The sequence below is a fragment of the Pimephales promelas genome, chromosome 4 (genome assembly GCF_988280905.1).
Source record: "Pimephales promelas chromosome 4, fPimPro1.hap1.1, whole genome shotgun sequence".
Classification (NCBI taxonomy): Eukaryota; Metazoa; Chordata; class Actinopteri; order Cypriniformes; family Leuciscidae; genus Pimephales; species Pimephales promelas.
Genome location: NC_142772.1, coordinates 47,887,599 through 47,912,527, shown reverse-complemented (window position 1 = coordinate 47,912,527; position 24,929 = coordinate 47,887,599). Strand labels below are relative to the sequence as shown.

General features: G+C 35.9%; 1 protein-coding gene across 2 annotated transcripts in view; it reads right to left on the bottom strand.

Moving 5' to 3' along the window:
- LOC120465305 (ras-specific guanine nucleotide-releasing factor RalGPS1) overlaps positions 1-24,929 on the bottom strand; it is a 144,595-nt gene that overhangs the window by 5,314 nt on the left and 114,352 nt on the right. Inside the window, exons 9-15 of one of the 2 annotated variants that reach the window (XM_039654984.2) lie at positions 20,962-21,099; positions 20,787-20,880; positions 12,770-12,837; positions 6,142-6,268; positions 4,082-4,233; positions 3,720-3,768; positions 952-1,032 (exon numbers count right to left, since the gene is read on the bottom strand). In XM_039654984.2, coding sequence (XP_039510918.2) covers positions 952-1,032; positions 3,720-3,768; positions 4,082-4,233; positions 6,142-6,268; positions 12,770-12,837; positions 20,787-20,880; positions 20,962-21,099 — 709 coding nt within the window. The remainder of the gene's footprint in view (positions 1-951; positions 1,033-3,719; positions 3,769-4,081; positions 4,234-6,141; positions 6,269-12,769; positions 12,838-20,786; positions 20,881-20,961; positions 21,100-24,929) is intronic. The other variant, XM_039654985.2, reaches the window with a different exon arrangement.

Here is a 24,929-nt window from a genome sequence, read left to right as displayed (position 1 = left end):
ATCAATTTTAGGTTTTCAAACTTTTTGATGCCTAGATATGATCCTCCTTGGGAGATGGACCCCGTCCTAAAATTTAAAAAGCAGCTATAAACTTTCATTTATAAAGACCCAATTTATATTGTGTAAAATATTATTTAGAAAAAAAATCGTTTCTATTAAATTTTTATTATGCATTTTACTGCTCACAATAGTCCTGTTAGATTAATTATTTATTGAAACAATTTTTTTTAATTTAAAATAATTTTATTAATTATTGCAAATAATTAAAATAATCACTTTGTTTATTTTTTATTAATTACTTATTTTAACCTAATTGTTATTGTACATTTATTTTAATCAGGTTATTTATTGAATTAATTAATGTTTTTATAAATTATTTATTTATTTAAACGTAATTGTTAGTTTGTTTATTTATTGTAATATTTTTTATCATGTATTTATTCTCACAATTTATGTATTGTAATGTAATTAATGAATGAATCAATCTTATTTAATCTTTTGTATTATTTAATTAATTTTAACTGAATTGTTATCATTTATTTGTTTTAATACATTTATTTATTTAGTGTAATCTTGTATTTTATTATTGATTTATTTTTCGATTTTTACACTGCCTTGCCCCCCCTGTGCTTGATGACTGAATGTGAGAGGCTGTGTGTGTGTATGTGAATGCTGCACATAATGCGTCGCTCCAGGTAGGATGTCTCTAGAGAGAGCGAGAGGACTGTAAGGCGGCTCATTGGGTTTCGCAACAGAGCTTTTCTCTTCTATAAATCCAGTAATTCTGGTCTATAAACGTCCTGACATCTGGGAAAAGAGAAGGACAGAGATGACAGTCTTTGGTCTACACCCGAAAGAGAGGGAGAACTGATGTTAAAGAAGAGGCTGCATGCTGAACCCGACGCCCCAGAGGAATGGAGGTGGTGACCTTTGACCCAGAGGAGGTGGTACCTGTGGGCATGGCTGCGGCCTCTGGGGGAGTTGCGGTGAGGGACCCTCCAGTTAGGGCCCAGAGTCGAGTACATGCGGCCCCTGTTTGCACATTCGGCACAATCAGTTTACCGTCAGTGCAGTTTCAGCCGATACGGACTCAAAACAAATATTTAGGCCTAGATTTATGGACTCTAAAAAATGCTGGGTTGTTTCAACCCAAATTTGGGTAAAATATGGACAAACCCAAATGTTCGGTTAAAAATGCAAAAAAAAAAATAATAATAATAATAAAATAACAGTTGAAAGTGAAAGTTGAAGTTGGGGTAAAATTTGAAATTATATTTTTAACCCAACATTTGGGTTTGTTCATATTCTACCCAAATTTGTGTTCAAACAACCCAGCATTGTTTAGAGAGTGGATTCGAATCGCATGTAAAATTCCCTCCATTTGAACTACACAATTTTAACATAATTAAACGAATAAACTTAATGTGATGCATTTTTGTCAATCATACATAAAAGAAACGGGTAAATATTTCTGCACTAGTTTATAAGATTTGGCGTAGTTTAGTATTAGCTATTTGCATCTATTGGACTTAATAGAATATAATGTATGAAACAAATTGGATTTATTGATAATAGACACATAAAACTAGTTATTGTGTATTTAAACAGATTCAGTTTATTAGTCCAATCACAGAAATCTTACCCATTTCATTTATGCATGACTGACAAATATGCATCACATTAAAGGTGCAATGTGTAACAAAGTTGAGTATCTATTAACAGAAATGCAATATGACATCCATAACTATGTTTTCAGTGGTGTATAAAGAACTTACTTAATTAGCCGTAATGTTTTTATTACCTTAGAATGAGACATTAATAGCTCCATAACCGAGGGAATCCCCTTCTATGAAGGTCGCCATGTTGTGACGTCATATTCCTACCGTAGCCGAACGCGAACACACAGCGCTACAGAACGCGTTTCATCACTACCTTGAAAGAGAAGTAGCGGAAAGCTGGAAGCTAGCCTTACACTCCGTGAGTAGTGACTTTTCCCTTGTGAGTGGTGTAAAATATGTAGTTGGGATTGTTTCATGTAACTTAGTTCTCCCTCGCTGTGTTATGGGTTTGTTATGTTGGGGATAGATGTGCTGTTACGTTCGTGAGACAGCTGATGATTAGTATTCATGTCATTGACCGTAACAGGAATTACTAACCGTTACAGGAATCACTAACCCGTCGATAGAGACTTTTACTAAAGTCTTTTATCACTAAAGTCGATCGCGAAGAATTTTAAAAATCAGAGAAAAAAAGCCTATTGTGTGTAGTAAATAGTATCTATGGGATGCGGAGATGACATGATTGTAACAGCGCGCGCACTTCCGACCTTTGGACTCATGCAGACGCGTCCGAGCTCAGCCACAGCAACAGCTCATATTAGCCAGCTAAACTATTACTACCCTGTTAGAAAAAATATATAGCTGCTCCCTCGCTGTATTATGGGTTTGCTACAGTATGTGGGGAGAAATGTGCTGCTGGTTACGTTTGTGAGACAATCAGCTGATTATTATTTTATTAAATTATATATTAAAACCCTTGATCCTCACCTGACTATGGCTTTGTAAACAGACAGTATTCATGATGTGGTTTATAATGGACTGTGGTACAGAAACAGTGACAATGTTACACACTCTTGGCTTACTCTGGCTATTCTCTGCTGTCTCAGCCGTCGAGATGTTTGTCCCGTTTTAGCAACCGTAGCTTCTTCGAAAGGGAGGGGTGAGCAGTGGGCTGAGCCCTTAGTGCAAACCTGGTGCAAACTCGCAACCGAACCACTAGATGTCGCTAAAAGTCACACATTGCTCCTTTAAGTATTAGTTAAAATTGTGAATTGTCTCACTGACCAATGAAAACTGAATCAAATTATTGAATTTGTGCAAACGTTAAAAGGATTTTGATTTCTTTTGACCTTTTGATTTCTACTTGATACACTCCACAATAAGATGTTCTCATCATTGACTCACTTTCTCTTTTCCATGCAATTAAAATATACAGTACACTGATTACCTTCAACTTCCAAAAAGCATCATTTCACAGTTCATTCTCCTTGTGCAGTTTATACATCGAGTCTTCTGTATTCATATATTCCTGCACAAACTTAAGACTAGTCCAAATATTGAAATGCTATAACAGTGGTCTGCTATTGCATGGAAAAGAGCTGGTGAACATCTGCTAAACATTTCCTTATGTGTTTCACAGAAGAAAAGAGGCTATACGCTCTGGGTGAATAAATGACACTTCATTGTCAGGTGAACTATCCTTTTAAACCTTAAACTGTTCTGAGACCAGTTTTAGTTGTGTTATAGTGTTTTGCTCCTGTAGAATGGACATAAATGGATGTTAAACAACGGGAAACGACGAATAAACAACAACAAAAATAAGTACAGTTGAAATTTGAATGAAAAGGGAAATAAAAGACATTCTTTTTAGAACTCTGATTTTAAATCTACAGTATTAAAGAGACATGGCAGTTGATCATGTGATGGTTGCATGGCAACACTTTACAATAAGGTTAATAAACACTGTGACTGTTAAATGAGACCTTATTGAAAAGGATGCACGTTAGATTCCCTCTTATTAGTAATTTTTAGACTTCTAGGCCAGAAAATAACTTTTCTTTTTAATAATAGTTCAGTTTTACTCTAGAATGATCTGAGTAACCCATCATAAAGCTGCAATGTGCACAGATGATATTAGGACACAACTATGACATGTCTCACCTCTCGAGTCCCGGGGAAAGATCACCACACACTGAACTCTGACTGCTGCCTGTCAAACAGAAACACACACATCTGACAGTGATAATGAAGCATTTAAGTACAGAAAGCAGTTCAGAATAACGTTCTAGAAAAAAAAAGCAAGAGTTGTGGAATAATCTTGATACCCTAACAATAACTAAGGTTAAAAGTTGGTTTCTACAGTGATGTTCACTTTATTGACCAATCGCCATGTGGGATAGAAAATGACCATAACAATGGAAGTACATCGGGTCAAGCATTAAGAACACAAGACTTTACTGTTTGTGATCTGTGTATGCCACAAATGCTTAAGATGAGCCAAACCCGAGACATTGTCGTGATACCTATAGAGACGCCGTTGGACACGGATGAGCCGTGCGGATTGATCCGGGCCGGACTTTGAGACTCTAAGAAGCTGTCGTCCAGCAGGTGACGGGCTTTCTCTGAGGGGAACGTCACACTTTTACTCTCCGCCACACCGAAATGCCACATCATACTGAGAGAGAGAGAGAGAGAAAACCATCATGAGGAGCAAACGGGAGTGTGTCTCCCTCGTCCACTTGTGATCCGATCAACCAAAACACATCTTGATACCAGGAGGAAACCGGGCCTGAGTGTGTGTATACCAGTGGTGGAATGTAACGAAGTACAAATACTTTGTTACTTTACTTAAGTACATTTTTTCACGTATCTTTACTTTACTTAAGTAGAATAAATATTAGGGCTGGGTATTGAGACAAATTTCACAATTCGATTCGATTTCGATTCACAAGCTTGCAATTCGATTCGATTTCGATTACGATTCGATTCGATTCAATATCGATTATTTTGGATATCAGTTACAATAAATGGCCATTTTTCTCAAGGGAATCAAATCTCTTACATGCTGTAAACTATGGGAGTCTAGTTGTAGCCAATAGACTTTATTAGCCAAATATGAAGGTAATAATGAACTGTTTTGTAGCTATACAAACACTTAAATTACACTTTTATTTATTTTTATAATAAGAAGATTATATGAAATATAAACATTTAAATGGTGGCGGTCATAAAAACTTGCCAGATTTATTCAAATATGCATTAAATATTGAAGAACATGAAGATTATAATGCATATGTAATATGGTGTATATATTTAGAGTTATTTTTTCTAGCTGACTCGAGTTGATGTGGGTTTTCTGAGGTAAATATGACGATACATGACATTGATTACAAGCTGTTTAACTGACGTCTTTCCACGGTTGAAACGCTGATTGAGCGAATCAATGTGACATGATACGGATTTCGATAAGTTGTAGGCTACTCTATCTTTAACACACTTTCAGATGCTCATTCATGTTTATTTGGCGCTGTGACTGGTATTATTAAGCCGGAAGAGAGATCAGCGCTGCTGCTTCTCCAGAGCGATCTCACGCCACAGCGCCAAAACGCTATTTATGTTTTTGAATTTCTAAAGAAAATGGACGTAATTTGAAAATTGAGATTTTGTTTCATATCAATAGTAACAAAGGACAAAGATTATTGCGATTTTTTGCATGCGCGCAGCCGCGATACAAAGTCCCATTCATTCAAATGAAACAGGATGACTAATCGATTCTTGAGATTTAAGAATCAATATCGGTTCGTAAAAATAAGAATCGATTAATATCGAGAAATCGATATTTATTACCCAGCCCTAATAAATAGTGCATACTTTTTACTTTTACTTCGTTACATTTTGCAGCAATTATTATACTTTCTACTCCACTACATTTCTACAACTTCTGTTATATTTTCATTACATTTTCTGATCAGTTTTTCCCCTGCCAAAACGTAATCTGACCGTCCGTTCGTTGCACGTTTGTCTCACCAGTGACGTTTGGTTGCCATAGATACATCAACCTGGTTACACTAAATGCGTCTCGCACGCAGTGTGTTTATCGTACGCGATAATTCGTTTTTATGTGCATAGGAAACGCACCGTGTGTAATATACGTTTGGTTAGGATTATGGCAAGCCAAGAGGTTCAGAATTACACCATAAATTAATCGCGTTTACTGCCATAGTTATTACCTTATAGTAAGGATAAGCATGATGTGCATATTGCCTAATTGCAAGCTTGTTTCAGAAATGGTGACAACATTTTTTTCCCATCATTATAGGAGTATTAGGTTGAATGAGTTAGAATTAAATGTTTTAATAATCATTAGAAAACAGACATTAAGAAAATAAATTATGCAAGTACTTTTACTTTTAATACTTAAAGTACATTTAAAATCAGGTACTTTTTAATTAAGTATGGTTGTTGTTACTTCTACTTTTACTAAAGTAAATATGTATCTGGTTATTTGTACTTTTACTTAAGTAAAACTGAGATTCAGTACTTCCTCCACCACTGGTGTATACATGAGAAGAGAGAAACGCACGCGTTGCCGAGGCTGTGGCTCTTCCTGTGGCGTGAAGGCGGTGGGGTGGGAATGTGGACCCCCACGCTGGCATCAGGACACGTGGGCCGTCGATTATACCTCACCAAGAACGGCACCTCAGACGGACCTGGAGGAGGAGAACGAGAGGATGAGCTGTGCCTGATTGTAGTCAGCATTACTGAGCCAATGAAAGAAAAGCCCTGGAGACTGTCAGCAAGACTCAAACACACAACAACTGAACACACTCTGAGAGAGGAACACACAGAGCATCCACGGCACGTGCTTTTCTTCATTTTTACATTTACATTTAGTCATTTAGCAGACGCTTTTATCCAAAGCGACTAGTCACCGTGAAGCAACTAAACAATGAAAAACACCTCTATAATAACATTTGTTGACATTAGTTAATGAATTAACTAACATACACTAACAATAAGCAATATTTTTTATAGCATTCATTAACTTTTTTGTTGTTAGTTAATATAAATGTTCATGTTAGTTCACATTGCACACATTTTAAACCTAATATGTATTAGAAAATGATTAATTAATAAACGAAGATTAATAAATAATAAATGATGTAGTTGTTCGATAATGTAGTTAATGTTAAAAAATAAAACCTTATTGTATTATTATTAGCTTTTATTTTCATGTTTTAATGTTAGTTTTCTTCATTTTATGTGATTTATATATTCCTATTTAGCTTTATTGATATCTCGGTTTTGTTTGTGTCATATTAGTACTTCAAATAAAAAAAAAAAATCTAATTTTTTAGTTATTTGTCAAGGCAACATTTCTAAGTATTGTTTTTTTTTTTACAATGATATTCAATAAAATAAATGTTCTTTTGTAAAATAGCTTGAAAATCATCATTAGCGATGCAGAATATTTCTCTCATGATCATCAGTATTATACTTCGATGTGGATTGGTCCCAAGTTTCCACTCAAATCCCTATTTGACAATGGCCAACTAAATAACCAGAAAACCCTAGCAACTGCATAGCAACATGCTTAAATCATATAGAACATCATAGCAACCAAACACCATCACAACACCCATAGCAACATCACAACCCACATTACTTTAACACATTTACTGCAAATAAAGTACAAATCTAGTTATGTGCAAACACACATGTACATCAGCTTTAAGTTCAAAATACTTCCATTTATGCATTTAGAAAATTGAGCAAATCTGATTGTTTTAAATGTTTTTAAAGGGATAGTTAATCCAAAAAAAGACAATTCTAGCCCTCATGTTGTTATGAACATGTATGACTTTCTTTTCAGATATCCTGTGTTTCACAGAAGAAAGTCATTGTTTGGATCCACTTTATGTTTGGGTGAGATATTTCTATTAAAACATGTGGTCAGAGAGTCTCAGACTCAAGATTTCCACAGTGGACAAAAAAGGGGAAGTGGAAACAATGTTAATGACCCTAATCACGCCGAGATACTTAACACCATTTAATGGAGAGAATTAATGGAGCCTTAAACAGTGATCAGTCTCTTCCAGTCTGGGTCAGCCGAATACTTTACATGTTTCCAACATGCAAATACCTGAACGCCACAGTGAACGCCACACCTGGGTCTTGTTAAACCCTCATTAATGAGTCTGACTACCAGCTCGTATAGGCCTCGTCCACACTAACACGCTTCTGTTTGAAAACGCATCTTTTTCTCTCCGTGTTTTTGTCAAAGAAGACAGAGCTTTTTTAAACCACTCTCCAAAGTTAACACCATTTTCACGTTGTTGACTGAAAACTGAGGTATTTATTGGACTAAATATATGTATAATATATGGCTGTTATCAAAAAAGCATCAGAGTTTCGCCTCTTGTTCTTCTATACTCTTTGGTAACGCTCTGTTTAGTTCCTATCTCTATGAAGCCCCTCCTTCTGTAAAGCACATTGTGCTCTGATTGGTCAGCTGGATCAGTGTTTGTGATTGGTCGAGCTCTTAGAGTGTGTTTAGGAAATGTCCCGCCCCTTACCATAGCTGCCAGTTTAACACACTACAAACTAACTCAACCAGGCCCCGCCCCTTTATTATGCATATTAATTATTTAAATGAGGAATATTGTGCGGTATTTGTTCCCGGAAGAAAACTCAAGACTTCAATGGAGGCGTTTCAGGAGTTCACTGACACTGAGGGACTTGTGCTTTATAACTTTGCAGACCTTTTTCATGCTCAAACGGCAACATTACACTCTAAAGAAATGTAAAAAAGCCTACTAGGTCATCGACATGTTTTAGTCACTACATCATACTTCAGTTTCTGTTATTTCATAGTTTTGACGACTTATATCATAAAAAGTCATAATAAAGAAAGGGCTGTGCTCGAACGCCTGTTCAATGTGTTTTCTGGCCTGAGTTTTGTGGACAGATCTCATTTCCTCGGCTGGACGTCTTGACAAACACTTCTACTGGGTTACGTAACAGCCAATCACCATGAGACTCCAGGAAAGACCTTGTCCGCCCACCATGTGGCTGAGACGTGGCCACAGGCATCCCATTCAATAAAAGATCATTTTAAATTTACCAAACACTGCTTTATGTCACGCATTGGCATTTAAGGATAAACCGAAGAGGAAACAATGACAAATGAAAAGCATAATGGTGATAATATCCCTGGACCGCTGCATTATATTACACTCGGTCGATCATCTGGTGATGATATTCAGATGGCATGATCCTACACATGTCTTGAGCACATGACGTTATTTAACAATCTAAAACTTTGGGACTGAAATCACTACAAATGTTGTAGACGTTAACCTTAGGCCTTGGAATGAGAATATAACGTGTTAGTAAATGGCAAGAGAGGCTGAATGATTACAGATTGTCTTGGAAACCCAACAAACAACATCCAGATTGAGCTTTATGAACATGGAAACCTATAGATTTGGTTACAAGGCTCAGGAGTAAATGCTTAGATACGATACACACAACGAACTTACATTATGACTGGAAAACCTCAGTTGGCTCGCCGTGTCGTGTGACTAGACCTCACGGTCAACAGTGTTTTACAATGTGATGTACTTTAACATCCAGCAATTACAATGTATGACTCAACAGTTCAAAGAAACCCACATCCATATGTTCATTATATGGCTAACATTCACCACAGATCCTGAAAGTGCTCTCAGATCGTTTGAATTTGTTATAAGTACTTAATTATAAGTAATTAGGGAGTTAATGATTATGATTTATATTTAAATATTAGTGAATATATATATATATATATATATATATATATATATATATATATATGAAGAGTTCAGATGCAAAAGCCTCTAAGTGCCATTTGAAATTTTCTTCTAAAATGATCATTTTTATCAAGCTTGTATATTTAAGTTCAGTAATTTCACTTAAATGGCAATGAAGATTACCTATTAATTGTCATTTAAGTGAAATTACTGAACTTAAATATATAAGCTTGATAAAAATAGTCATTTTTGAAGAAAATTTCAAATGGCATTTAGAGGCTTTTGCATATATATATATATATATATATATATATATATATATATATATATATATATATATATAGTGATTTAATCCATTAAACAAATCTACACTGTAAAAAAAATATTTTCAAGATTTGTTATCACAACATTTTTTCTTTTGTCAAATCAACTTAAATATTTTTTTTAGTTCCGATAAATTAGTATTTTTAGTTTCTGATGATTAAATCAATCTCCTTCATTGTATTAACTCACTTTTTTCAGTTCAATCAACTTAAAATTTGAAGGCAACCAGGTTACTTATTTTTTTTAAGTTAAACCAACAATATTTTTGCCAACTATTGTTCACTGTAAAAAATATTGTTGGTTTAACTTGAAAAATTAAGTAACCTGGTTGCCTTCAAATTTTAAGTTGATTGAACTGGAAAAAGTGAGTTAATACAATGAAGGAGATTGATTTAATCATCAGAAACTCAAAATATTATGTTATCTGAACTATATCAATTATTTAAGTTGATTTGACAAAAGAAAAGATGTTGTGATTACAAATCATGAAAATATTTTTTTGCAGTGTATGAGCATTGAGCAAAAACACACACTGTAGTTTACTCAAGTTAAAATTAAGCGTAAAATTATTATACATAATATTATAGATAATTATGAGTAACTATAGTAAATAAGTGGTAAATTAACCCCCTAAACATCATATAATCCAAGTTTATTATCTCTGATGAAATATTTCAAATGCCTAAGGCATTTCAAACCAAAATAATGAGTGATAAAAAGAAACAAATAGTAGGCCTAAATTGAATAAAAAAAACTTTTTGATGATGTCAGATATATCTTATATATCGAAATTAAGTATTAAGTAAGTATATAATCGAAATTTTTTTCTCAGTGTTTTCTGGGCTCAGTGATGGATGCCCCCGTCTGGTGGTGTAATGTGGATTGCTGTGCTGTGTTACGAGGGATCCGTTGAGAGTCATTACGTGCTGTTTGTTTTCTCAGCCCACATTACAGCCCATTCCAGTTCCCTTTGCTCTTTCAATGAGTCAAAGAGGACGGGCCCCCCTCGGCCCCTCAAAGCCCTTCATTAACTCCAACATCAGGGGCCGGTGACCTCATTCAGTCAGGCTAGAGAACATAATGGATGCTTGGGGAAATAGACTATCTCTTCTGTACAGTAATTTACATAGGCTACATTAAAACGTTTGAGGTCAAGAAAGGCCAGTTCAAACAAAGAACAATAATGCAGATAACTAAACCACACTAACAGACAGATATCATCCAGATAAAGGGATACTTCAGGATTTAGCATTAAGATTTGTATTAGTAGGAAACCTATAATATTTTCGAATTACCGTGCTTTCCACCCTCATATCCCCCTGAGACGAGAGATTTATGTATTTTTGGTCGGGAAAAAATCCTCTGATGACACACAAAAATTGTCGTGAGGATTTTTTGTCCAGAAGTCTACAGTCGGTAGTAAGGTCTGTCTCGAATGTCCTCAACCCACCCATAGAGGGCGATCTCACTCACAGAATGAACACATAGTGTCGGCCATCTTGTTTTGGAAGCTACACTCTTAGAAGAAATGGTTCTATTTAGAACCAGAAATTGTTCCATCCCCCGCTTCATATATGGAACTCCAAAATGGTTCTATATAGAACCATTTTTTTTGGTAAAAGGTTCTATTGGCCAAGTATGGAACCCCAGGGTCCTATATAGAGCCCAGAGGATCCCTTTTTTAAGAGTGTATAGAACCTTTTAGGGGTTCCAAATACGTAGCGCTGATAGAACCTTTTAAGGTTCTATATAGAACCTTTTCTTCTAAGAGTGTAAGCCAGCAGGCTCTTGTTCTGTGGAGAAAGCTGAGTAGTCGGGGTTACCATCCTCTTTTTCACGGACATGTCCGGCCGTCGATGTCCGCGATTCAGCTTTTGCTTTCTACAGTCGCCATTTATTGTTTACATGTACAGCTTTTGTTTCAATCTAACTGAATTGATTGCGATTGGTGAATCTGAATGTAGTGTTTACATGAGCGCTAAACAAGTGATCGGTTGATGTGCGTTTATAAAGACCGGTGCGTCTCACAGGTGTCGCTCATCCGTAATCACGCCACCGGCCTCACGCCGTTCTCCCGCGGCCCTCACTCGTCCGGCTCGCCACAGGAAACATGATGAATGGCGACTGTAGAACGCAAAAGCCCAATCCCGGACATTTCGGACGATCTCGAAACACATTTTCGGGCAGACTCATCACGAGACTCACTAGTAGCCTAGACTTGTTGTTTAACGATTGCGCTTTGTTACCGGTAGGCGTGGCCTCCTAGTGCAGCGAAGCAAGTGCATTCTGGGAGTTGTTGTCTTTCATCCACATAAGCTAAAAATACATTTTCTGGCTTTTCTCAGTCTAGAAAGCTCCAAATTCAAAAACAATTCCACATATCTTCTACATAAATTACCCATTGTAAATACACATTCATCTTTCCTGAGGTGAAGTATAACTTATAAGCACGCACTGCCGTTTTGTCATCTGCCACTTTAAATGGTGAAACTCTTTAAAGAAGGATGGATTCACACTGGCTTTAGCGTTAATTAGCTGGAATAAAAAAAATCATTAAAAATCCTGGAAAAGCATATGCCAGTTTCCATAACAAAGTATGAAGCAGCAAAACTGAAGTGGCAAAATTGATAATAATCAGAAATGTTTCGTGAGCAGCAAATCAGCAAATTAGAAAGATTTCTGAAGGATCATGTGAAAAGAAATCAGCTTTGATCACATGAATAAATTATATTTTGCAATATATTCAAAAAGAAAAGTTATTTGAAATTCTAATAATATTTCACAATTTTTACTGTATATTTGATCAGTGTATAGTTGTGTACGGGGTAAAGAAATTGTTCCATAAAATGCATGGAACACAAGAGTTGCTTGGTTTGAAACTTAGACAAATTTTTGGTTGAACTATTCCTTTAAACCAATCTAGGAGAGCTTGATCTCTCATGTGGATAAATGTAATAATATTTCACAATTTTACTGCATTTTCGATGCAATTGAGACTTCTTTCAAAAACATAAAAAATCTTACCGCCCCAAACTTTTGAATTGCTGTGTAAATCAAATGAACATAATTCCTATAAATGAACATATCTTGTCTTACCTGCAAGATCTTCTTTAGATGTGGCCAAGCGTGGGGAGCTGTTCCCGGGTTCAATTTTTAGAGACAGTCTGTAATGGAAAGAACAAGCAAAAGTCTCACAAAAAACTCCACAAGTTCCATGAAGTTTCAGGGTGGTGCATTATTTAATATTTCAAATCCAACTTATGTCTGGCTGTAGGTCCAGGCTTTGAGCATGAATGTAGTTGAAAAGGATCTGCCATAAACCCCAAATAAGACGTGTTATTGAAATCATAACATTTCACCCTCAACCAACAGCGCAACCTAAAGCACTCAGATTTTATGTTACTGTAAAAGATGTCACTTTGAATTAAAAAAAAGCATATCATGGAAAACAGGCTTTTTCTTGCAGCATGTTTCATATTAAAGAGTTCGATGAAGTAGACACTCAAAACTTTTTCCCAGTGCACTAAAAACATGTCTTGACAAATAACTGAAATGACTCATCAGGACATCAAAACTACAAGCTCATTAACATATGACCCCATACATCTAAACATTATATGTTGGCTTTAATTAATTTTCAATGTCAACAGGTTCCACATAACTGGGTTACGTTAAACAAACATTATTTGTTCATGTAACTTCAGCATACTTTTAAGCGACGAACACTGAAACTGTGTTTAAGTTAATGAGATAATTAAGCGAATAATTGAGGGATGATTGACCATTACTGAAGAAAACAAGCAGAATCACTGAAGGAGAAAATTCGTAAGTCACCATTATGGTGATCATTGTGTGTTTTAGTTGGGCTCTTAATCAACTTCAACACTGCTTCAGTGTTTATTTAACACTCTGCTCAGAGCTTAATTGGGTCGCTTAAAATGACTTATTCCATGATGTCGAAGTTACATGAATAAATTATGTTTGTTTAACATACTGTAACCCAGTTTTTTGGAACCTGTTGACATAAAAAAGTTAATTAAAGCCAACATATCATTAACCTGTCCTAATGAGCCTGATTTCATCACTTACAAAACAACAGATCTACCACCACTTCATCTTTCAAAATCCCTTTCCTATAAAAGGCTCTTAAAGGCCTCTGAGGTGAAGTAACACCCCACAGTTCACACTCACATTTGGCTTCACAAGTCATGAACTTGACATTGAGAACAGCTGGCCGATAACATTTCACGTTTTTATAGGGGAACAGAAGGTACTCATTGTTAACAATCCAATAAACTGAACTGTAATCTCTTATTTCCACACCATCAACTGCGATTCACAGAATATGCTAAAGTAGTCTTTTTAATGGTGTTTTGGCACAATGTAAAGTGAGCTTTTGAAAGGAATAGTCAAAATAAACACTGTGAAGCCAAAAGTTTCTGTATAGCTAAAACAGAAGATCATGGCGCTAGCAACGCAACGGTCACAGGTTCGATTCCCAGTGAATGCATGAATTCGCTTCAGATAAAAGCATCTGCCAAATGCATTAATGTAAAAACTTTGAATTTGTACAAAAACGTGATTTTTGTATGACGCTATAAGCAAATTAGGATGTTAAGGTTTTGATTTTCTACATCTGTTGAAAATGTGAGAACAAGTGAGAGATGTGAGAACAAAAGGCCAAATTATTGACAAAATAATTAATGTTCCTAGAGCTCTGATTTAAAGGGTTCATGACATGGATTTTTAAAATCAAATATTTTAATTTTTCTTGTAATGTTAATAAAATTAAATAAATTCCACAAAAACCTGTGGAAAAATAATTTTCAACTTTTATTCTGATTTGTTCACAGTTATAATTAATTATTTGACCCTCTGGGGTCGGCGGTATTGCCGGCGATACCAGCTCACTTTTTTTCTTATAAGTGCAAGAGACTCAAATTACTCTGCTGATTTTGATCATACATCATTATCATACATCGTTATACATCATTCAATCCTGTTAAGTGTCTATTTTTTGCGTATACTCACAATAAAAACAGTGTTCTGCTGTTTGTCAAATAAAGAAAAATAAACATGCGCATTTTGCCTTCTTTCTGTCAGTGAAGTTCATTCTGAAAAGTGTCCGAAAAATGAACTATAACTAAGTAAATACTTGTCACAGAGACATGAAAGATTTCTCTTTATGATGCTGTAATTCTCTTCTTTTAAATGAAGTAATTTATGTAAAAAAACAACCATTCTCAGTTGATGTAATCTGTATGAAAAGAGAGAGATGTCAGACTTTTTTCTTCCAGCTAATTATAGTGTATGACGTGCTAATGTGACCACGCCCACAGTGCGCTATTCAAACGCTAATGTTGAGGCAAGCCATGAAAACGCCTACATCAACTGGATAAAACATCCAGTTTAACATTCATACAAACAACAGATGTGGCGCTATCAGTTTTCTCACAGCAATTGGACATTTATTGACGTTTATGCGTGTCTGTAATAATCAAATCACTGGATATTTTCAGAAGGCTTTGACCACACTTCATCTGCAGAAATGACATCTGTAAACCTTTGTCCAGGAAAATTCAACTGGATTTACACTAAACATAAACAGACTACATCTATTGATAGCCAAAGAAAACAGCAATTCAACAACCTGGAACAGTGTTCAGGAGATCTGTGAAAGAAAAGATCAGATTCTTCACGGATAACACACTGCTTTTAAGGAAGTTGAAATATTCCGAGTCAGATAAGTGGCGGGTGAGAATAATTCCCAGGAGAAACGATAATTACAGCAATCAATCATTCTCTTGTTTTGAGCTTAACAGCATTTCTCAGTCACGAAAACAAAAATCTTTACCGATGAGATTGGCGTGACTTAACAGAGGTTGAGAGTTCAGCGAGCAGACTCTTCCAAACCTTAACAAGACTACATTTTTAGGCCTCAAAGACGAGGTGAAATAAAATGGCAAAATGATGCTGCCTAGACAAATACTAAAGCAGCACCACATGTATCCTAGATAAGCCAATCCCAGAGTGCACTGCGACAAGCTCAGTCAACTCAGTCAATACTGCAGAGCATGAGCTAATGCCAACTAAACATGGCAAATTTTAAAAAGGGAATATTTCAACCAATTTTTTGTGTGCAATGTTAAAGGGATAGTTCACCCCAAAAATTAAAATTCTGTCAGAAGTCAAAATTAAACATGATTTAATGACTCATAAATGTAAGTACACACTGATGGCCTAAGACACAAAACGAGCGGTTTGTGTGAGAAAACCAATAGTATTTATATCGTTAATACCTCTTGTAATCATAGCAATGACAAAATGATCTGACGGCACGGGGGCTTCGGTCTGCGCATGCGCTGGAAGTGATCGCTTGCGCGCCTACGTCACTCTTTGTTTATACAGAGATTTCGGAAGTTTTACCTTTCACTAAACATATTTAGATTTATGGGAAACCGCAATGGAAGACGATTTCGGTATATCTAAATATGTTTAGTAAAAGGTAAAACTTCCGAAATCTCCGTGTAAATATTGAGTGACGTCACACGCAAGCGATCACTTCCGGTGTAACATTGAACTGGTTCAGTTCGGTTCAGTTGGACATTGAACAACTGATTCAGATCACTTGGATTACACGAGGTAAAAACGATATAAATGCTGTTCGTTTTCTCACAAAAACCGCTCGTTTCGTGTCTTAGGCCATCAATGTGTACTTACATTTATGAGTCATTAAATCATGTTTAATTTTGACTTCTCTGTGCATGCTCTTTGGTGGACCCCCTTAGCCTCCAGTGTATGACTGAAAAATGTCAAAATTGAAAATATACTGTGGAAACAAAGACACCTACATCTTGGATGCCCTTGAGGTGAGCTAAAACATATCAAAAATTAATTTCAAAGTGAACTATCCCTTTAAGAGTACACATTTACATGGCAAATATGCAAAACGTTTATGCATTTGAAATAATGTAGAACGGCCTCTGTGTCTGGTGTGTGAAGTTGATTTTCCACCCTAGTGCATGTGTAGTGTTTCCAGACCGGTGGATCTAGAGCCGGCCGCTTCTTTCATGTTCTCAACCCATCCAGAATACTGGCACTGGAGCAGAAAGTGAGATGGCCAGCGCTTGATGAGGGAGGCTGGGGTTTGGAGATTTGTCGGGGAGGGATAAAGCCAGCAGAATGATGTCAATTCTGGATGAACTTCAATAGCCCACCCTACGGTTTCCATGCGTTTGTGGCCATGCGAGGTCGTAACGGGGTCACAGACGATACGTCACCATGGAGACCACATGAGAAACGCCGACTATCATCATGATCCACTCGCACTTTTTTATCTCTTCTGGGGATTTGGACTTCAGCCCATCTCACCCGCAATAAAACAGCCTTGAGCTGCGCGAAAAACACCCTGGAGGTTTCAGATACGGCAAACCACAAATATCCCTCATGACAGATGCTCAGAGTTCCTCCGCTGTATAAACAGAGTCGGATCCAGGGGCGGAGTGGGACCAAAAAATCTACCGGGAAATTTCGTAGACCACCGGCCCTCGTCGCCGGCACGATTTTAATAGCCGATAGCATTTACAGTTTTACTGATTTAAAAGGAACTTTGTTGTACTTTCGCATAGGAATTTCTAAAACTATGTTGGGTGGACTCTGTGCCTCTAGGGGGGTATGCTCCCCGCAAGAAAAATTTGGACATTTTAAGGTTAAATGCATCAATCTCGTGCTCTCTGAGAGGTTACAATTAAGAGCTTCAACCCATGAACTGCTCGTTGAACAAAGAAAAAGCATTCATTTGTACCAGGACAGTAAACAGGGCTCAAACATCTTTTTAGTTATGAGAGTCTCAGTCTGCATTACATTATCAATGGTGTTTTAGGATGCCAAACATTTATTATAATAATGTAATAATGATTTATAATTATTCCTATGACGTACTGTAAATGTACTATGTAAATGAAAATGAGTATTTAAAAAGTATATTTTAACCTACATTACACTATAATATAGGAAAATTAAAATACTTTTGTCCTAATTCCTTCACTTGCAAGAAATAAACCCTTGAGCTTTTATTTAGGAGAAAACACCAGACCATGTTGATCGCGTGAGCAAAGTAATCACGCAGCACAAACTGCATGCTATTCTAATGTCAGTTATTATAATGGCGCAACGCCATATCATGGTTTCAATTTTAGTTTGTTGGCAAAATATAACGCTAGAGATCTTAATGTTTGGTTTTACATTTTACATCTTTACATGTGTTGGGAAAAGTGAGAAGAGAGAGTTCGCCAAGGCGGATTCGAACTCGCGTTCAGCACATTAAAAGCTGCTTTGAAGCACTTCACGCCCTACGACCTACGCCACTGAAGCTGTTTCAAGACGGCCGTCGTTTTGCTGTAAAGACAGGCACTTAGTGCAAATATATGCTCCGTTATAGAAAATGTAAAAAAAAAAAATTTTTTTCTTCCCTTAACTTGGGCCCCAAGTGCACATGGCGAACTACCAATAAATACATTTTATCAGACTCGAAACACTACAGGCCCACCGGGAAAACTCCCGACTCTCCCGATTGCCACTCCGCTACTGGCCGGATCACACACACTTTAAAAATGTACTATTGCAGGTCTTTTTATGGTGACTTTACAACAAGAAAGACCCGATGGCTTGAATGACAAGTTGCGTTGAATACAAAACAAAACAATTCAATTTTTTTTGCAGTGCTATCTTACTGATGAGGGTTTGTTGAAGTTATAAGAATGACTTGTGATAGTTTGTACATTAAATTGGGGGTTGAAAATTACAGAAAATTACCGTTTCCCATTAAAAAAAATACACGAAAGGCCACTATTAGCTAATAATGCATCAGTAAAAATGACCAGGTCAGAAGAAAAAAATCCTTATTGTGGAGTCTTGACTTTCATTTGTTCTTTCCTGGTTACACAACACCGATTTTAAGTGTTTTTTAATTGTGAATAAGGCATTTACTGATTGTCCATTCGGACCAAGCCAAGAAAACAGTGATTTCAGATGAGCTAAATGAAAGAGTGATGTTGGGATGTGTTTATGTCTGAGTCTGTCACGGATGAACGTCCACAGGAAACACATTTGCTTTCAGACAGGTAGAAAAGTGCTGGGAAACATGATGCTATTGTTTTAAATCTATTAAAGTGGACTGTTAAAGGACAAATTAATTTTCCCGTAATTTCATGCTAATATGATTGCTTCAACAGACGAAATTCAAGGGTGAATCAGGATATTGGACTCACATGTTGAGGGATCGGACTTCTGATACAGACAACAGCCTCTTCAATGTTGAAAAGACAATCACTCTTCCCGCAGGATAAACATTTAAATCCAGCATAATCAAAGGCTCTTCTAACTCGCTCTGATGAATTGCTAATACCCAAACTTACTTCACAGATGTTCATGTGGACTGAGGTTGAGGAGAACTAAGACAGAACTACTGCATTCTCTGTAGAAATGGGCATTAAAGCTTCTGGTTAAAGTTGGAGAAAATAATAACTGCTGATTACAATAATTCGACAGAAATCAGAACTGGATCTTATGCCTGGGATTAGACTGTAGTCATGTTCACATTAGCAAAAATACAGTGTTCATCCCTCTATTTAAAAGGACAGTTCTCCCAGAAATGGAAATTCGTTACACACACACTTGTTTGACTTACTTTTGATATCTTGAAGAATATTCCTGTTGTTTTTGTCAATCCAATTGAAGTTTTATTTTTTTTTGTTAGAACATTTTAAAATCAGTGTTACATGAGAAAAACAGATAAAACGGCCCGCAAAATGTTTCTTGAACATCAAATCATCATATTAGAGTGATTTCTGCAGGATCATGTGACACTGAAGACTGGAGTAATGATGCTGAAAATTCAGCTTTGATCACAAGAATAAATTACACTTTACAATGTATTAAATTATAAAACAATTATTTTGAATTGTAAAAATATTTCACAATATTAAAGTTTTTACTGTATTTCTGAACAAATAAATGCAGCCGTAGTGAGCAGAAGAGGCTTTTTTTTCAAAATCATAATGAAATATGAATTATTTAAACTTTTGACCAGTAGTGTAAAGTTCTAAGAGCGCACTCACACAAAACAGGCTGAAAAATGGTGACCTTGCACTCTTAGAAGAAAAGGTTCTATATAGAACCTTAAAAGGTTCTATCAGCGCTACGTATTTGAAACCCCTAAAAGGTTCTATACACTCTTAAAAAAAGGGTTCCTCTGGGTTCTATATAGAACACTGGGGTTCCGTACTTGGGCAATAGAACCTTTTACCCAAAAAATGGTTCTATATAGAACCATTTTGGAGTTCCATGAAGCAGGGGATGGAACCATTTCTGGTTCTAAATAGAACCATTTCTTCTAAGAGTGTGTCCTTTAAACTAAGGCATTGTGGTCATTCTGACTCTCGCACGATTCTTCAGTATATACGTATACTATCATAACCAATCACGGAATTAAAAATAAAATGGTCTGAAAATGTTGCTACAAACACCATCCAACTATTTAATTTTAATTTAAACACAATTCTGACACCGAATTGCCGTAAGCATAAAGTAGATATACGTTATATGATTTAGAACAATTGCATATGAGGATTTATGTCTCATTGTTGTTTCCAGCATGTGTTTGGAGTGGACTCGCTCGGCCTAAACCCTGCTGAGCTTAAGCAATGCAATGTTGCTCAAACTCACAGAACACCCAGGGCTTTTAATAAAAACACATTGCATTTGTGCAAAACACTATTTAATGGCACAATCAAAATGTCTAAAAGCGGTTTACAGTTTCACCACATTTATGTGATGACTTTGCTTCTTACTGTGCCGACCACCCAAAAAACTAATCACGGTGTTGTTTGCCTATAAAAGCAGTGACCCGTGAATTCCCAGAGTCAAATGCCTAGGGATGCCCGTCTAAAAAGAAATGATGGCTGTTTCCTGGCTGTGGGTTAAATCACGAGTCTGGCCGACGGGTCGCCCTCGCTCTGGGCTTCTGGTGCCACGCGTCCTGCTAAAGTCATCATGATGTTTGAAGGACCTCCGCTGCAAGTTAAACCCTTGAGACCACGAGTCCCTCACTTACTTGAAATTGTCGTCTTCCACAAACTTCTGAAGCTCCTCGATGTAGCGAACAGACATCAAGTACTTCTGCACATGCGGCAGCGTCACGAGGTGATCTGTGAGGAGGTGGAGGCTATATAAACACACGTGTGTATCAATCTGAGATCCCCCCGCAGATTTGAGGGAAATGAACTGACCGTATGTGCAGGACACCTGGAGGTCAGAGATCACCCGCAGGATGTTGTTCATCTGATTGGTTCTCTGCTGAGTCTCGATGATGCTGTCAGACGCTGGATAGGCCGAGTCGATGTAAATCAAGTCCAGCAGGTAGATCCCTGTGTGTGAGAAATGGAAAAGACACAGACGCATTAAAAAAGAAGTATTAATATTATTTATGGATTCACCGATATACAAATTCAGGCTGATATGATACTCATAATATAATGACCCAAGATGACGTATCGACATGAAACGATTTATTTTGTCATCATCATCAGCTGACTGCACTTTATCTGTGTTTAATACTAAATAATAAAAAACTGGTTACACTTTATTTCGATAGTCACTTTAGACGTTCTACTAATTATAAGTAACTTTTCAACTACACGTCAACTAACTCTCATTAGAGTAGTAGTATATTATAGTAGACTGTCAGTAGACTGTTAGGTTATGGTTAGGTGTTAGGGTTCGGGTTAGGAGAATAAGTTTACTTGTAGTCGCCAAGTTACTTATAGTCAGTTGAATGTCTGTTGGGGGACCAACAAAATAAAGTGTTAGCAGATATTAAGCTGACAATCTACTAATCCTCTAATGACAGTTAGTTGACATGTAGTTGAAAAGTTACTTATAGTTAGTAAAATGTCTACAGTGGACTATCGAAATAAAGTGTTACCGTAAATTTATTTACTTTAAATATATTTGTAATTCATTAATTCATTCAATTTTATTCAAACTTTGTTTTTAGGAAAAAAATACATTTTTTAAATACATTTACTTAATGTATTTAAAATGTAATGTAAATTGTGTAAATAGATGTATGTATTTTAAATATAATATATATTAAATAATATATATATATATATATATATATATTAAATATATATATATATATATATATATATTAAATATATTTTATATATATATATTTTTTTTTATATTATAAATAAATGTATTTTATAAATAAACTTTTTTATTTGAATTAATAAATGAAAAAAATGTATTTGAAATTATTTAAGAAAATGTATTTAAATGAATAAATAAATAGATTTATTTACATAATTTATAAATATATTTATTGAAATATTATTTATATCATCATAAATAAACAGTTTATAAATAAACTTAGTGTTAGCGGAAAATTATTTCATTTATTTCAATAAATAAATAAATGTAAATCATTTATTTGAAAATATTTAAATGTAAAAAAATAAATACATTTTTCTTTATTTTCTTAATTTAAACTTAAATGTTAGGGAAATATTTAAATACATTTATTTAATTTATTTGAAATAAAAGAAAATCTAGTACCAATAAACAATAATCTTTGTACAGGCATCTCATGATATAGCAGAAATACTCTGTTTACTCAAGTAAAACTTAAAGAAAGCTTCTTTAACGTGTAAAGAGATTGAGATATACTGTACAGTAGCCCGTCATGCATGGTTATGCTGCATTACCTCAGTCAAGCTGTGATACACATGATACCGACTGACTAACAAGAAGCAGACATATACGGCAGGAACTCTACTAGCATTCATTTTTCCCATAATTATGACTTTTTTATGTTGTAATTTCAATTTGTCATAATTATGACTTTTTAAACTCGTAATTTCAACTTTTTATCTTATACTTTTGACTTTTTATGTCATGATGACTTACAAAAGTATGTTTTTTTTTCTTATGTGGTGGAAATGGGACATTCTACATCAAATGTTGTATTTCATGGAGGAAAGGAAATAATACAGGAGTGTAATGACGTGGGGTGAACTACTCCTTTAATTAGGTTATCTTCTATCATGAACTAAAGCACAGAGTCTGAATTAAACTGGAGAGATGCTGAGAGTTTCAGTGATCCTCAATCAGATCCGCTGGAGAAACTCAGCCGTGGAAAGAATGAAGAACGGTTTTCCATCCGGACAGCTGATGTGTGGAGAGTGAGAGCAGATGTACAGTATGAGGCATCAGAGAGCATGTGGCATCACATGGGTTTCTGTAATTCACTTATGCCAGTCTACACAACATTGTACAGAAATCACTCTATATACAGTATATGTTGTAAGACTACACTCTAAAAAATATTGGGTCAAATATGGACAAACCCAGCCATTGGGTTACATTTTTAAAGATTATTCATCGTCTGGTGTCGTTTAAAGCCCTTTGAAGCTGCACTGAAACTCTCTTTTAGACATTGAACTGTTTGGACCCCATTGAAGTCCATTATATGGAGAAAATCCTGGAATGTTTTCATCAAAAACCTTAATTTTTTTTCGACTGAGGAAAGAAAGACATGGACATCTTGGATGACATGGGGGTGAGTAAATTATCAGCAAAAGTTGTTTTTTTTAAAGTGAACTCCTTTAAGTGCGATACGACAGGCATCGGCACTGATCCTCAACATCTAGTCTCCATACCGGCGTGATTACTTCGACTTCCAAACAGATGGAAATGGACAATTTCTCTTAATGTTCCGATCCAGTCTGACTTGTAATGCTGCTCGAATCACACACTGTTCTTTCGTTCTCCCAAGCTTTTGTTCTTCATTCTGTCAGTGACGGAGTTTTGGTTCCTTGCCACTGTTGCTTGCTTAGTTGGGGACATTTAATATTCAACAATATTATTGATCTGTGTTGTATTATTTTCACTTCACTTGACTTTATACATCCTTTCTGAGAGCTTCCTTTTCTCTGATTGGTCAGATGGCTCAGTCTGCTGTGATTGGTCGACCGTGTGTCAGAAACTAAACATCTGAATTTTAGCTGCTTCGATTTCCAAATAAATTGTACAGTTGTTTTCTTGGATGTTCTTAAACAATGAACCTTTCAATGAAAACACTGAGTTTATCTTTACTGGGGAAACATGGCTGGTACTCTAGCAAATAAACGATTCAATGGAAACCACATGGCTGGATTCAAACTGAGAGAGGAAGTCCTCACAATCTAATAAAAGCATAAACCAAACTAATATATAAACAAGGCGCTGGTAGTGATTAGCTGAGCATTATTTGAGCTAATGTCCTGGAGGGTTTTGTTTAATGTGTTTAATGGCTATTTATGGAGGTCTGGGTAAACTTCTCCAGGGTGCTTTTCCTCACCAAAACAGATGGAGATGTTCATACAAGAATCATGTTTTCTGTGCCGTTAACAAACAGATATTTAATGGTATCAGTGACACAGCACGAGAGATTCATTAACACCTGCACTCATTTGAGCAAGACACTGTGAGAGGTGGTCATTTTGGTCATTGTAATGTTTCATAAATAAACTTATCACATCCATCCATCCATCCATCCATCCAATCATCCATCTATCCATCCATCCAGTCATCCATCCACTTCCACCCATCCAGTCATCCAATCATCCATCCATCTACTTTTACTATCCATCTACTTCTACCTATCCATCTACTTTTGATTCTATCTTCTTCTATTGTTCAATATATACTTTTTTATCATCGATCCATCCATAATATCAAAGACTGCGAGAGAATAATTAAAATTATAATCACATCCATCCATCCATCCATCCATCTACTTCTACCTATCCATCTAGTTTTATTTACTTTTAATATCCATCTACTTGTACTATCCATCTTCTTCTACCAATCACTTTTACTGTCCATTAACTTCTACCTATCCTTCTACTTTTACTTCTATCCATCTAGTTCTGTATCTACTGTTTTATCAACCGTTCATCCATAATATCCAAGACTGCGAGAGTTAGTCATTTTGGTCATTGTAATATTTCATGAATAAAATTATAATCACATCCATCCATCCATCCATCCATCTCCATCCATCTCCATCCATCCATCCATCCAATCATCCATCCATCCATCCATCCATCCAATCATCCATCCACTGCCATGCATCCATGCATCCAATCATCCATCCATCCATCCATCCATCCACTTCCATCCATCCAATCATCCATCCACTGCCATGCATCCA